Source organism: Clupea harengus, chromosome 18 (genome assembly GCF_900700415.2).
Source record: "Clupea harengus chromosome 18, Ch_v2.0.2, whole genome shotgun sequence".
NCBI lineage: Eukaryota > Metazoa > Chordata > Actinopteri > Clupeiformes > Clupeidae > Clupea > Clupea harengus.
The window spans coordinates 10,773,756-10,789,313 of NC_045169.1; the positions used below are offsets into that span (position 1 = coordinate 10,773,756).

A 15,558-nucleotide genomic window follows, 5' to 3' on the forward strand; every position below is an offset into this window, starting at 1 on the left:
CTCAGTAATGTCTCTCCTGTTGGATGACCCCGTAAACATTTCTAATGTTTTGTAAAAGAAAGCGTCTGCTAAATACCTTAACCGTGGTGGAGCAACCTGTCCTCTGGATGGAAGTGCTTTTCACAGGCCAAAGGCTTAATATGCTGAACATTGAGGTATAACAAGATCGCATGATAACATCTTGAGACAACCCAGCTAAATGTTGAGACTGAATTGGTGTTTAAACCAATGCAATCAAGGCTGGCTTCCCTTGACAAATGTACCACTCAGCATTGCTCTTTACGGTTTGACTCGATACTGCTCCTTTGAGATCTGTCTTCCCAAGGCGTTGGATAGGTTTGGAACGTTTTAAAAGCACAATACTAACTAGTCCCCTCCCCCCATGTTTACAAAAAATCCATCAAGTTACATCTTGCAATGTATGGAAACAGGTGATGTGAAAAAAGACACATACCAAGTAGGGGTCTCTGAAAGAGTAAGTGAATTGAGTCATATATGCAATGATACTAACCACTTGTAATTACCTTTATCTATAAATCACATTTTAAAGCAATGGGCACAAGTACTTTACATAGTCAGAGTAAGAAGAACATAGGTCACATAAAAATAAGTGTTATTTTCTGACAGTCTATTACAAGGGATACAATTACTGTGGCCTTTTTTAGAGCTATACCCTGCACTCTCTCTAAGACTGAGAGCCTGTTATAAATCAACACCTTCAACCTTTCCTTTGCTGCATTATCTGGCTCTCCGGATGATTTCGCCCCCAATTATTGACGCATAACAGATCTGCACATCCCATCGACCAAGTAATACGGATAGCATCCTCTCCTGGCAAGGAAAAAGAATTTGTTTGTTCATGAACTTTTGAACTTTTAATTTCGCTATTGATTAGCACATTCTCTCTCATTATCTTTCATCTTAAATCTGGGCCGCGAGAGTCCAACATTTCCTTGACATCTTCATTTGTCACATCCTGCTGCTGCTGAAAAATGGCCAACGAGCTATCTGAAAGGATACATTTAACAGTAAAAAGAGTCTGAGAGGTATGGGCAAAGAGAACCACCCTCTTGTCCAGCTTAGAAACCCTTACAAAATAAAGTCTTCAATTAAGACCAATTAGATCCCTCGATTGCCGAGCCCGTGCATCTTACTTAAGGCAAGCCTCATCACCTAAGACCACAGACTTTGGGATCCCCATCCATGCTCTTTAAGACTAGCCTAATCACAGCTTTTCAAATACTCCTTTAAATCCCCCTTACAATCCAACCAACACACTTACAAAAACAGGACCAGACTTTCTTAAAGGAGGAAAAAAGACACATGGCCAAAGAGGATCAAGATCTAATCTTATAGCCTATTCAGTCTTCTCAGGTTTAATTTGATTAAGGGCTTCCTCAACATCCAGACTGTGAACCTTTGACATTAACATGGAATCCATACCACGAAGCAGATGTCAATATTGTCTAACAATACATCTCGCATCCCTGCTGTGAGTAATAACAATGCTATTGGATTCACGGAGAACCATTACAGTGAAAGAGAACCAATTCTCCATGACTCCATAATTGAGAGAGTAGTGACTAATTAACTAACAGCTGGTTTTAGGGGACTTATAACCATATGTGGAAATTTGTATTATTATTTTTAATCTGTCCTGTGTTTCACAGTGATATAATGATTCCAAACAACATATGTTTGGTGTCTTTATTACAAGTCTCCAGGTTGTTCATTAATAAGAGACAAACACATTAATTTGTTAATAAAAGACTCCTTGTTGTTCCTTCTAGCCTATGAGATGGGCAGAAGAAGTAGCATCAAAATAAAATAGCACAGCTATAAAACTGCATGTGTCGTTTAATTGCAAACATAGCATCCTAAACATATAAAAGAAAAATCTTAGATACATATAAGTACAGATTTATCATCAACAGTCGCACTCTCTCTCTGTTTGTTCATGAAACATGAGGAATACACAACAGTTAACATAAAAAATGCACTTCGCCAAAAGGAAAAAAATAAAAACCTTTAAGATATCTAAGAAAGAGAGAGAAATCTCTACGCCTTTCTCTTTTCTTTCTTTCTTCAGATGAACACAAGGGCCCTGGTCACTAAGGGCTAACAGGCACCTATAAAGTGATATTCTGGAACTCTGTCGATTTTTAGTTCCAAATTGCCCCACAACAATGCAAAATAAAACCATGGGCTTAACTTATAGACTGAAGTAGTGTGTGATGCGTTGGCATCCACACCAACACATGTACAGTTTTCAATACCTATGAAAGTAACAAAAACACAAGAAAATAACTAGTCTATATCAAGCATATACAGTTACACACACCACCTTTGACATCTCTTTGCCAAGGATAATAAAACAAGAGCATGTTTAAATGCTGCAATGCTACCACTTGTTTAAATGCATCTCATTATACAACAGGTGAGATAAATACAGAGAGATCGACAATACATTGGACTGTGACAACATTGTGGATGCAACACACGCACACACACACACTCACACACACACACACACACAGAGCCAGGGGTAGGAGCCAGGGTCTGCTCTCTCACAGCAGTGGTTCTATACCTCAAACCAGAGCATGACCAGCACCACCTATGATTGGAATACTTAGGGCTCCAAGGCCCTGTCTTTAATCACCCCCTTATGAAATGACAGTCCAGACCGTACCAGAGCTCAACCAAAATCCTGAAACGTATCCTTCTCTAGTACATTAGGACCTTTGAAAATTGAACCCCCTTTCTCTCCCAACACACACACACTCGTGCCGACACACACACACAGAAACACACATACACTTCTCGGAAAGTTAAGGGCTCCTAAAGTCTACTGGTGGCCCTGCAGCTGAGTGCAGCACATTTTGAGATGCAGAGCAGGTACAGTAAACACGTATACTTAAAATAATGTTTTTGTTTGAATGGTAGAAATTGGGAGGGGAAGTCAGATCGAAGGGACAACTTCCTTATCCCTACTGCACTTCAACTGTAAAACAAATTGCTGGGATAAAAATAAAATAATAATAATGTAATTATAGCCTAATTATAGTAGAACACATGGGCAAACCCAGTCTATTCGTCATCCTCCTCATCGTCCTCGTCCTCGTCTTCCTCATCATCCTCCTCATCATCGTCATCATCATCGTCCTTTTGGCTTTTCATCATCTGCTTAGGTGCCATGCCCATGGTCATCCCCATGGCCATGCCACCCATGGCCATGCCATTGCCCATACTCATACTCATACTCATGCCGCCGCCGCCGCCGCCACCACCACCACCACCACCACCACCGCCGCCGCCGCCGCCGCCACCGCCACCGATGCCGACACTGCCACCGCCACCGCTACACACCTTCCCCTTGCCTGACCTGTAGTCAGCAACATCCTGCAGATGGAGAAAGGGGAGGTTTTAAAGAGTGCTTCCTAAGGAGTTGTGTGGCATCTAACGAAAAAATTATAATAATAATAATAATAATTCTGAACGAATGATGAAAAGGAATTTAGTAAGAAGCACTCTTATTGTCAAGCCAATATAATTACTTTGTATGTGTGGCAAGGGCTGTTAGCATTTCATAAAAAATTCAACAGATATATAGTAACAAGATGTTGTATAGTAACAATATACTGTAACCACAGTAACATCCTATAGGTGCATGGGAGGAATACAGAAAAGGACTGCATGTAGACCTGCAACTATGGACACAAGAGACTGAGACTAACCTTCTGGTACTTGTCCTTCAGCTTGTTAGCTTTTATCAGGAACGGCTGCTTACTGGCATCGGGAAGGCCGTTCCAGATCTCACCGAGTTTCTTGGCCACGTCTCCGATGCCGAGGCCGGGGAACTGGGCCTTGATTTTGGGCCGATGATCCGAGCAGAAGACAAAGAAACCCGAGCTGCAAGACATTTGAGATGTTAACAACTATGTCATAATCACTGATTTACTACTTATTTGGTGGCACTTCTAGAATCATATTACCAACGATCAAGCTTCATGATACTCAAATGTTTATTGTGTATAAAATGACAGCCAGATGGTGACGTACGGTGGTCTCTTGGGGGCATTGGGGTCCTTCTTCTTGCCCCTCTTGCCGCCTGGGGCGTAGTGCATCATCTCGGCGTCATAACGCACCTTGTCCTGTCTGGCCCTATCTTCAAACTTAGATTTCTCCTTCTCTGTCATCATCTGTGGACAGAAATATGATTTAGTCATAAGTGAGCAGCTCTGGGGACAAACTAGATTAATCAACCAAATTGATTATTGATTATTACAAAATGATTGTGTGCGGATCAACTGCTAATATCATACAAATTAGGCCCGTGTTTGCCATTACAGTAGCAGGCACACTAGTGTTAGATTTAGGTGAATTTCATATACTGAAATTTCATATGCTGTTTCATTTATACTGAACCATATCAGACAAACCCCCACTCTCAGTTTGAATAACACCAGGGGTCTGGAACCAGAGCCTTCAGACTTGGTTCCTGGCCCTTGTCCAAAGCCAGCCAGAACCATCAAACTTGATTCCTGGTGTTTGTTTACGTTTGGAGCCTGAGCCATTGGACTTGATTGTTTGCCTTTGCCTATGAGATGTTCGGAGCCAGGCATATTTAGCATTTAGACTCCTCCTTGGTCAAGCTAGACAACGCCCCCCCCCCCCCCCCCCCCCCCGCCTAACAGTCACACCCTCTCATGTTCAGACCCCCTACTTAGACCTCCAGACACACCCACCCCATCCCCTATGCTTTATGCCATTGTTTATAATGTGTTAATTATACCCTATATGAACTGTACATTTCTGTAAGAATATTGACGGTTTTCGAAGAAGGATGTGGCCGTGCTATCCGAGGATACTGTGCTATGCGTCGGAATAAACTGATTCTTTTCGCTAAGCCGCCTTCCCAAGTTTATTACTCAGAACAAGCTTACTTAAACCAAGGAACCAACTTCATTGGATTTAGCCAAGAACAGCCTACTCTTTCACTGGTAATAAGTAGTAAACTAGACTTTATTAAAATATGAAGGTAAAAAATATGCTGATTGTCTGATTGTTGCTGCATAATTAAATTCTATTAATTTCAATTCTAATCGGTATGGATGGACATAAATCACTATCCATTATAAACAGACTCAAGTGCATCATTTTAGAGTGCCAGAGCAAATTTGAAGCCATGCTTTTAGTGACATGCAAGTGTCACCATGACATTCACTTCGCTACTGTGTAGAAAAACAGAGGTTTCAAGGTTACTGGGTGGTCTGACCTTCCATCTTCCAGAGCATTTCTTGGAGAACTCGGTGAAGTTGACAGGGATCTCAGGGGTCTTCTTCTTGTGCTCTTCGTGGCAAGTCTGTACAAAGTAGGCATAAGCAGACATCTTGCCCTTGGGCTTCCTGGGGTCCCCTTTGGCCATAGTGATCTGGGGAGCTTGTTCACCTTGACCTTCTGATTTTCTATTAGTGTCTGAAAGAGAGTAGAGTGGGGGGGGGGGGGGGGGGAGAATCATTAAACACTGATTTTTTTCTTCTTGCTGCACAAAATATCTTGTGCATAACAACACTGTTCTGATCATTTTGAGAAATGAATAAAACAGTGGATTTCAAACAGGCATTTCAATTTAAATTGGCTACCGAGAAGGTGATGCTAGTCATTACCAAACCAAATCTGGTGCGGGGCAAAGGACCCTCCCCATTAGATGTGAGGATGTGTTCGGATTATTAATGAGCTACATTTGTCATTGCTTCTTTAATTCAGCCTCAAATTCCTCTGGGGATTCAATAATAAACTGGTGAGCCCTAAATTGCTTTTTAGAAAATGAGCAATCGCTGACAAAAAAAATACAGTATTTTAAGTATATTTGTCCTTACAAAAATAAAAATTAAGAAATATAATGCATTTTCGTAATAAATATACTTAATCCTAAAGGCAAAATACATTTAGTATGCTAATTTGATTTTATTAATGTATTGGCCCAAAAAATTTTTTTTAATTAAAAATGTCTTATGTACGATGCCATTTTCCTTCGTCGCCAACGCCCATGTCCAAAACTGTAATTTTTTCTGTTACTGTGTATTTCTTTATTTCTAAACTTTGGTTCACACTACTTCACTCCCATATACATTCATATTGCCTAGCCGTCTATAAAGCCTATGCGAGCTACGGGTTATATGATGCTATTGCGCGGCGAGTTCGCTCTCGAAAAAACAGAAAGGTCATCAACGCGATTTATTCATCTTCCATTTTGTGAAATGCGTCCTCATGAGAGAAACTGCTGTTTATTTTCCTCCATCTTGCATCCCTTGCTGTTACTTTTCTGTAAAATTCGTTACTTTAACGGAATAAGTCTCCATATGTTATGCTTTCGCTCCCAGTACAAGCATAGTAGGCTATTGGTACTGGCAGTATAGAGTAGGAAAGGTTTGCTGTTCTTTGCAATAGCGCCCATTCATTAAAATGGCTTCTGTGGGACGAACGAGGGGAAGGCTCTTTAGCCTAACAAAGCCGAACACACCCCCTGGGTTTCGAAGATGATTCTATCAAAATATAAGCTCCAACAAAGAGCAAAATGTAATCGTTAGTTAGAACAAACATCATTCTCAATATTCCTTAAGTATTTTTCCCGCTGTCATGGCTAACTTTGCCGTATTTAACTATTTTCCAAAGTTGTGAGCTATCCCTATAGCTATGGCTTGGTGCAATGCCGTTTGTAACAAAGGCTATGCGCCAGCCATTTCTGCTGCGAGTCAGTCTATCGAAACTGTCAAGTTCAGAAAAGGCACTAAAGTACCTAAATGCATTTTTTCTTTTAAACATAGAGTTAGAGATAGCCATTTCAAGATGAAAACGAACAAAAGCAGAATTTGTTGTCTGCTGTGTAATTGTTTTTTCTTCAAATTATCTCCGGTCTCTTCTGCGTGTAGGAACAGCTCCTTGTCAATGGTTTAAAGCGCCAGCCATTTTAATGCATGAGCATTGGACGAGCGTACACTAATTGTAAAAATATATTTCTGAAGATGACACTCAAATATTTCTTACACGATGATATAGAGAGCAAGAAGTTTGGTGGAAACCGAATGCTTTATATTATTATAACTGAATATTTTCTAAGATGCCATCGAAATGGGTTTCTAATAGAAGGACAGGCTTATTCGTAGACAGGACAGAGCCAGCCATATTCATACTGTTACACACACAGCAGCGATGCGTGTGAAGAATAGCCACAACCTGAAAATACAGTTAAACAACTTTGCATTGCTTTTATATGAGAAAAAATAAAGAGTCTTTCACACGATATATGAACATCCCATTACTGATCGAATTTACATCATAGAGTTGATACATTAGGCGATTTAACTCGTTTAGACCGATTTCGCTGTATTTCTGTTTAATTTTAAATAACCGTTGAAATTATTCTGGGAAAACACTAGGCAACTGTTTTGAAATGCATATAAGCATAATATGACAGAAAAACTCTTAATAATAACATAGGAAAGCTAAAATAATAAAATACACATCAGGAAATAGGCAAGAATCATAGAACTATAGCCTATGCAAGGAAATACATACTTTACACTAATAACACCAATTAAAGTTTATAATGGATATTAACATACTATATAGTAATGCTCGGACACTTGGCCATACCTGTGTTGTTGAGCTGTCTGAAGTGCTGTAGTCTCGCCTTTCTCCTGTCTTCCCTTCTCTCGCCTCTCTAAATCCTATGTGCACAGCCTCGCGCTAGTTCAATACGAGACTGGCCTGATTGGCTAGCGGCCGCTCCGGTTCAAAACAACCTCCATAACTGTGCATTGGGTAGTCTTTTACACACGTCCCGCTCTTCGCACATGCGATAGGTCGACACGGGGGCCTTGTCGAGCCCGCCCTTCTGAAAAACTACCGGAAAAGTTTACTACCTTATAGCTTTGTCGAGGGCATGTGGGTTACTGCAACGTGCGGTAGTAATGTTTTGATTTCTGTGTGTAGGCAGTAAGTAACCCTTTCCTGTACATCAGTGGTAGTTTATTGTTTGCAAAGGAGAAGAGTAATATGTAGGCAACAGTTAGCACGTGCAGTGTATTTGCATAGCTATGCCCCGTGTTAGCAAACGCGCTCGTAGAGAAGATGTCTCCGTGGAACTCGCCTGTGAGTGGGGATCCTGCCAAGAAACCTTCTGTGACATGCAGACGTTTTGTCGTCACGTAGAGGAACACCAGAAAACGTGGACTCACTGCTTGGACACTGAAGAGGATATTGGTAGGAGAAATGGAGACCCTTCCTTAAACAGTATGCTCAGTATTGCTGAAAAATGTAAACAATGATTGTTGTGTCTGTTGCGTGTGACTGTTTAAAAGCAGACTTTGATTGCCAGTGGAGGGACTGTGGACTCTGTGCGATGGACAGTGATGCGGAGTTATTGAGACATGCGTTCTTCCACTGTTACCACACCAAACTGAAGCAGTGGGGACTGGCCATCCTTCAGACACAGCCCGCCCGTGGCACCTGTTCTGTGGGTCTGTACAACCGCAACATACTACCTGAGGTCACTGACAACTTGACGTGCCTTTGGGAGTACTGTGGGGTGAGTGTGTACATACATACATACATACATACATACATACATACATACATACACACATACATACACACATACATACATACAATAATTCAGCCCTGGATGGGAAAATGCAGAGGACAAATTTCACTGCAACCTATTCGGCGTGTGTGTGTGTCCTGTGTCACCACCCAAAAATGCGCGCGTGTGTTGCTGTGTGTCGTGTTGTGACCAAGTAAACTGACTTTGATGCTGTCTGGTATAAGCTGTCTATTAGAAGGCCTTTTTAAAGCATCCGTCCATGCCTCTTGAGATCACCCATTTTTCTGCCCAAGGGACATGCATGCAGTGTTTGGAGAGGAGAGATCATTTACATCAAGATCTGAAATTGCATTTGGAAACTTTTTTACAGACATTGTTTGGTTGTACTAGTTCAGAGGTATTCTCTGGTTAAAAAATCCTATAAGGACATTGTTGAGTCCCTCAACATAACTAGCCAGTTACAGTTACTGGCACCCTCCCTTGTTTTGGGGTTTATGTTTCGTAGTGATGGCTTAAGCATGTGGGTTTTTTTTCTGTCAATAATTTGCAGCTGTAGTAGTGTATCTGTCCATTATGCAGTGAAAGTGGCACATCTCTGCATTTTGAAGCAGATCTAGACCAAATCTGCTTGTCATCATCATTAATAATATGTGTAATCTATAAGAGTTGTTCTGACAGAAATGGGACAACGAAATGGGAGTCATTTTTCTGTCTTGTTAAGGTCTCCATGAACAATCCTGAGTGGTTCTATCGCCATGTGGAGAACCATGCCCAGTCCCTGAGCAGTGCATCCACCGGGAAACTAGAGAAAACTATTTGCTGTGGCTGGACAGGTAAAAGAATATAACGGTTCACATTTATTCATTGAGAAGGCAGTTGACCAAAATAAACTTCCAGCACAGGTAGATTTATTTATATATATATATATATATTTAATTATTATTTATTTAATAAAAAATAAAAACATAATAATACCATAGGAAAAATATCACTGTCAATATTTGTGCCGTCTTAGTAGTGCATTGAAGAAAATGTCTTAATAACTACATGGCTGTGTCTTTCAGATTGCAAAGCTTCCTTCAAGGGGCAGTTCAAGCTGCGTGAGCATCTCCGCAGCCACACTCAGGAGAAGATCGTGGCATGCCCATTCTGCGGAGGGATGTTTGCCAACAACACAAAGTTCTTTGACCACATCCAACGGCAGACCACCACCGAGGGTATAGGCATTGTTTATGAATAACCTGTTAGCTTTCCTTTAGCTGCCATCACTTTCTGTGTTCTGATAACTATTACAAAAACAAGATAAGGTAAGAGAATGGCTAGCTGACAGCCAGTTATTTTGTTTGAGTGCAGTGCAATGAAAAGAGGGTAGACTCCTGGGGGTACTCTAAGTATGTGGATTAGTGATTGTGGTAAAACCCCCATGGCTTCATTCTCCTAGCAAAACAAAGCCAAGGGGCTTTTATATTAGGCGTTTTACCACATACTCTGAGTTAACTTAGCCAGGTTTGTCTCTAAACGCCGTACTTGGAATACCCCCCTGGTTTGCACTCCCATCCAAACAGGCGAAGGATGAACAAACACACCTGCTCTTCCAACTAGCTGCCACTAGGCTATGTACTGTGTAGTTCTGTAGTTCGGGCTGCACCACCCAGCCAAATTGAAAAAAAGCGTTTACAACACTGTTGCCAAGAATCAACAGTTGGTATGCTAGACAGCTTTTATCAGAGCCAACTGTGTTATTGTTTGTATTTGCAAGGGTTGCGGAAGCCTTTTAGGTAGCTCGCTAGTTTTATACCAAAACTCCTTACTGCTACTTTAACCAGCCTCTGATCAGGATGCTTCCTTTGAAGAGGAATATCTGTCTTAGCCAGGAAATTGCAGCATGTTGGTTCTCTTCCATGTGTTTGTTGCCTCCCATTGCTTCTTTCTCACACATGATTTCTTTGTAGACCAGACATTTCAGTGTTCCCACTGTTTGAAGTACTTGGCTACAGAGAGACTATTGCGAGACCACATGAGGAACCATGGTGAGGTCTTAATGGTTTGACTAATCTTTTTTGGTCTTATCAAACACTCCGCAATTACAGCTTTGGTCAGTTTTGCTCAATTTGAATGTATTCGTTTAGTCTGTTATTCGGAATGGCTTCATTAAAAAAATTAAATAAATAATAATTATTATTATTATAATTTTGAACACCAGTGAGAGGTCTGAAAGACTTCTTGGCCTAATTAGTGGGTAGATGTACGATGTGAAGTAAACAAAAAACTTCAGCTATTCCTTGATTAATGTATTGCTTGAAAGTACGAACAAACATTACTCACAACCTTTGGATCTTTGGAACAAGCCATTGTTCTCAGGGCAGATATTCACAACTGCTTTTTATATATGTTTTTATCCAGTTCACTCCTACAAATGTTCACTGTGTGACATGACTTGTCCATCACCATCCGCTGTCAAAAATCACATGAGATTTCGGCACAGCACTGAAAAACCTTACAGCTGTGACCTCTGTGATTACAGGTAAGTCCAAATGCCGTAATGTAATATCAGTAGAAAAAAAATTGTCATCACCAGTTTTTTTTTTTTTTTTTTTTTTTTTTTTTTTTTTAAATAACTATACATATGTGAAGGTTTGTATTTGCTTCGTCTTTCAGCTGTAAAAATGAATTTGACTTGCAAAAACACATGGACAAGCACAACTATGAACCAGCCTATCACTGTGACCATGACAACTGTGATTTCGCCACACGTTCCATGCAGTCCTTCAAAAGTCATTACAAAAGGGTTCACGAGGTGAGACGGACGAAACTGCACATTCAGTATTCAGCAGATTTGCACCCACAAGAAACTTGGATATGACTGGGGATGCAATGGTATTAGAAATGTCACAGTTTAATAACCACACATCTCATTGCAATATCATTGTGCATGCTGTTTTCTCATAATGCGTAACAGTAAAAGTTTTTTTTTTGCAATTCTAGATCATATTATTCTGTGTACAATTCCATGTCATAGTTTAGGATATATTTTAAACCGTTGTTTACCACACCACAGGGCTTCTCCCAATAATAATGTATGCCTTAGAAATAGAAAATTATGTTTGAGAAGCTGAAATGACTAATAGACACGCATAACAATTGCTTTTTGGTGTGTCTTCAGCTTGGAGATTCCGCACCCCGGTACTTGTGCCACGTGTGTGAGCAGTCTTTCTCCAGGGGCAACAATCTCACCGTCCACCTGCGCAAGAAACACCAGTTTAAATGGCCTTCAGGACACCCCAGGTTCAGGTGAGCCAGAAACCATCTCTTTATACATTGCTATGCTTGACTTGTCTCTAGTGCTTGGACTTCTCTGAGAAACTATTACATACACAGTTTGAGACTTAGTTGATTTAAGAGAATTCAAAAAGTTGTGAGCTATAAGTGAGTTATCATAAATGTTTTTTTAATGTCTGCAGGGAAAAGAAAAATTGGACTAATTACATTTCCTTCGGCTTTACGACACAAAAAACCTTATACTCCAGTAGCAGCCCATAGGTTGAGTATGAAGTATGAGCGGCATGACAGTTCTCAACGGTTTCTGGCTAATTTGACCATGAGGAACAAAACTAGGGTGCTGTCATTTACTGTAACCCGAGCGAACATCAACACAACATCGAGATTTTGCCACATCCTTTTAGGGCGCGTCCAGTGCATCTGTATCTCAGCTTCTGAAGGTCATAGACACTTGAATTTGGACTCAAAATGACCGGAATACGCATGTTTATATATGCACTTTGAAGGATTCTAAGCTCTAAAACCGTTACTTTTCGAGATATTCAAGAAAAAAATATTTATTTAAATTCGCAAGGGGCGCAAAAAGTACTCCACTAGCAGGCTCAAATTGAATATGCATTATGAGCGGCACAACTTTTCTCAACGGTTTCTGGCTAATTTGACCCTCAGGAACAAAACTACGGTGCTGTCGTTTACTGTCACCGAGCGAACATTGAGATTTTGCCACGCCCTTTTAGCACGCGTGCTCGTCAGTATCTCAGCTTCTGAAGGTCGTAGACACTTGAATTTGGTATCAAAATGACCGGAATACGCATGTTTATATATGCACTATCAAGGTTTCTAGGCTCTGAAACCTTTACCTTTCGAGATATTCAAGACTTTTGGGGGGGATATTCGCGTGGGGCGCAAAAAGCTTCAAATCTTGAATGTCTTGAATATTTCAAAAAGAAAAGGTTTTAGAGCTTAGAAACCTCCATAGTGCATGTATAAACATGCCTTTTACGGTCATTTTGAGACCAAATTTAAATGTCTATGACCTTCAGAAGCTGAGATACAGATGCGCTGGACGCGTCCTAAAAGGGCGTGGCAAAATCTCGATGTTCGCTCAGGTTACAGTAAATGACAGCACCCTAGTTTTGTTCCACATGGTCAAATTAGCCAGAAACCATTAAGAAAAGTCAGGCCGCTCATACTTCATACTCAACCTATGGGCTGCTACTAGAGTATTACTGATTACTGTGTCAGAAGTCCTTTTGATATTTTCTCATGCACTGGAAGTTATTCAAAGACACTTGTCAGTCATAATGAAATGGAACCATTATAGGTCTCAATATATATTCACCACATACTGGTGCAAAACAGACCGTGTGCCTTATACTGTATCAGGCAACGTAAGACCACAGAGCACTACAGAGACATTTGGAGAACATCCATGATGCTCTATGAGCAGTGTACTGTCAGCTTTATGGCTCATAAATCCTGCTTGACTAAAATCTGAACAGAGCTACTTTCCATGCAACAGAAACTGTGTTCGCAGAGATCAAAGAACCAGACCAGGCACACAATACTAATGTATTCCATCCTCTGCTCTGAATGTACTCCATCCACTCCTGGTCTGTCACAGCTGACTGAACCTACCGGTGCTGTTTTTAATTGGCTTTTTCACATCTGAGTTGGATAAGCACAGATAAACACAGGGCATTGCATTTGTCTGACCATGTAGGTGCGGTGATGTTGCTTGAGATGCAAACCATGCAGAGCGAGGGGTTCCACACCTTATTCGGTGTTGCTGTTTTCCTATTGCTGCATTCAGTTTAATCTCACAGGACCAGATTGGATTTTGGCACTGCGTGATGAGAGTTCATAGTCAGATTGACATTGTGGACTAGAATGATGTTGAAAACAAACACAAACACAAACAACATTATGCCTGCAGGCTTTTCCTCAAAGGCCCACCATTAACTTCCACATGTCCCTGATTTACAATCCCCCTTCAGAAGGAGTTCAAATTACTTTAGACAAATGCTGTGAGTGCTGTAATTGCTCCCACCCACATTCGGTCCACATTTTCCTACAGGTGTAATATAGTCTCACGTAGCCAGACTGCGGACTCTGGGACAGACATTTTTGCCGTGGTATGTTCTGGCTGGCCCAAAGTTGGGCAGCAAGGTGAAGGGTCAAACATGGCTAGTCATCTAATGGGAAGAAAAGTGCAAGAGAGAGAGAGAGAGAAATCAGATCATTGTTTGAAGATCATTTTATGATTAGATGTGACATTCACATTGTAAACAGAATTTGAAATCAAGAGGAAGGAAAAAAACAAACGGAGTCTGCTCAATGCACACATTTAAAAACGGAGTCTGCTCAATGTACACATTTAAAAAAAGGAATATCAGCCTTCTCTGCATTTCCCCTACTCAGGTACACGGAGCACGAGGACGGCTTCATGCGGCTGCAGCTGTTCCGCTATGAGAGCTATGCGGAGCTGATGGAAAGCCCAGGGGCCGGAGACTCCACAGACCAGCCTGCCCAGGGCAAAGACTCCGTGCCGCCTGGATGCGCAAACGGAACGGGTGGGCATCTCTCTCCTGCAGGTGGACCACACGGAGCCGGGAGAAATACTGGAACTGTTGCTGAGCAACCAGAGGATGGGACTATGCAGGAGTACATCGAGAAGGTGTGCAGTGACCTGCTGCGTGAGGAGACGCGTGCGTCGGGAGAGGAGGACGATGTGTTGAGGCAGCTGGGCGTGGATGTGCCCTGACCTGGAGTCTTGGGACTGAGTCTCTTGCTGCACTTTAAATGTAATTAGCAAACCTAATGGATTGATTAGGGTGATTAGTTTACTTAATGGGAAGTCTGTGTTTTCTCATCTCAGGAAGTCTCATCTACATTCCCCTGTGATCCAAATTTTACAGGTAGTGGGTCTTAGGCGAGGCTTGCTTATGAACCTTGAAACTCACAAAGCAGCTCTGATTCATATGATACCTTATTAAGGACAACATCATAAGTAAACACTTTACAGGGATATCCCATCTATTGAGAAAATGAATGAGTGTTTTTCTTGGACACATTCAGATGAGGTGGTCTCAGGTTTTTGTATGAGGAAATGATTAAATACAAATATAAAGCTCCTACCACTCCTGCCTCCTACTGTTCACTAAACTGGGATGTAGACTAAATATTTTAGATCCATCCACTGCTGGAATGTTTTTGTACTATGTTGACATGTTCCACAGTCCACACGTGTCTGCTGAATGTGTTATAAGAATCAATCCAAACCACTTGAGTGGTCCAGTACATCTGGCCTGTTTTGTTAAAGGTTTGTTTTTAAAAATGACCTATCTATTCCAACCTCAATGATGTATGTCTACCAATGTTCCTATTACTGGATGCATCGTGATTCATTGTTTTAACATCTTACAGGGCCAGGCAATGCAAACAAATGCAATAAAAGGCAAACAAGATACAAGCAATGTACAGGAATATCAAGCACCATCTACCATCTGTTTATCATGTTTGCAGAAAGACCTCAATCATTGTTGTGGTTATGTTTTTTTCTTTTCTAACATCAGATGCAACACATTTAAAGATGGTCCTGGTCTCTTGGGGATCTCTGTGAAGTTGTCTTGCAGTCTTTTTGGCCAGAGATCTGCCAGTAGGGATGGATATAA

General features: G+C 41.1%; 2 protein-coding genes across 3 annotated transcripts; one reads left to right on the top strand and one right to left on the bottom strand.

Moving 5' to 3' along the window:
- Positions 1–1,693: 1,693 nt before the first annotated feature.
- Positions 1,694–7,763, bottom strand: hmgb3a (high mobility group box 3a). Its single transcript, XM_012832818.3, has 5 exons — positions 7,657–7,763; positions 5,276–5,475; positions 4,060–4,199; positions 3,735–3,909; positions 1,694–3,399 (listed from the first exon to the last, which is right to left on the bottom strand). The coding sequence occupies exons 2-5, from the start codon at positions 5,423–5,425 to the stop codon at positions 3,088–3,090; spliced, it is 777 nt and encodes a 258-aa protein (XP_012688272.1). The 5' UTR covers positions 5,426–5,475; positions 7,657–7,763; the 3' UTR covers positions 1,694–3,087.
- A 62-nt stretch (positions 7,764–7,825) lies between these two features.
- Positions 7,826–14,871, top strand: LOC105904851 (histone H4 transcription factor-like). 2 transcript variants are annotated; one of them, XM_012832790.3, is made up of 9 exons: positions 7,826–8,265; positions 8,364–8,590; positions 9,327–9,438; positions 9,670–9,822; positions 10,558–10,635; positions 11,009–11,129; positions 11,264–11,402; positions 11,769–11,896; positions 14,306–14,871. In XM_012832790.3, the coding sequence occupies exons 1-9, from the start codon at positions 8,100–8,102 to the stop codon at positions 14,646–14,648; spliced, it is 1,467 nt and encodes a 488-aa protein (XP_012688244.1). In that variant the 5' UTR covers positions 7,826–8,099; the 3' UTR covers positions 14,649–14,871. The 2 variants fall into 2 exon arrangements, with proteins under 2 accessions (XP_012688244.1, XP_012688245.1); XM_012832791.3 differs by having other exon boundaries at positions 7,827–8,265; positions 8,367–8,590.
- The last annotated feature ends 687 nt before the right edge of the window (positions 14,872–15,558 follow it).

Excerpts from the sequence above, each read along its gene's own strand:
- hmgb3a (XM_012832818.3), bottom strand. The coding sequence starts at position 5,425 with ATGGCCAAAGGGGACCCCAGGAAGCCCAAGGGCAAGATGTCTGCTTAT. Across the intron at positions 4,200-5,275 it reads AATGCTCTGGAAGATGGAAG|ATGATGACAGAGAAGGAGAA; the intron begins GTCAGACCACCC and ends TTCTGTCCACAG. Across the intron at positions 3,910-4,059 it reads AATGCCCCCAAGAGACCACC|CTCGGGTTTCTTTGTCTTCT; the intron begins GTACGTCACCAT and ends AATGTCTTGCAG.
- LOC105904851 (XM_012832790.3), top strand. The coding sequence starts at position 8,100 with ATGCCCCGTGTTAGCAAACGCGCTCGTAGAGAAGATGTCTCCGTGGAA. Across the intron at positions 8,266-8,363 it reads GGACACTGAAGAGGATATTG|CAGACTTTGATTGCCAGTGG; the intron begins GTAGGAGAAATG and ends ACTGTTTAAAAG. Across the intron at positions 9,823-10,557 it reads ACGGCAGACCACCACCGAGG|ACCAGACATTTCAGTGTTCC; the intron begins GTATAGGCATTG and ends ATTTCTTTGTAG.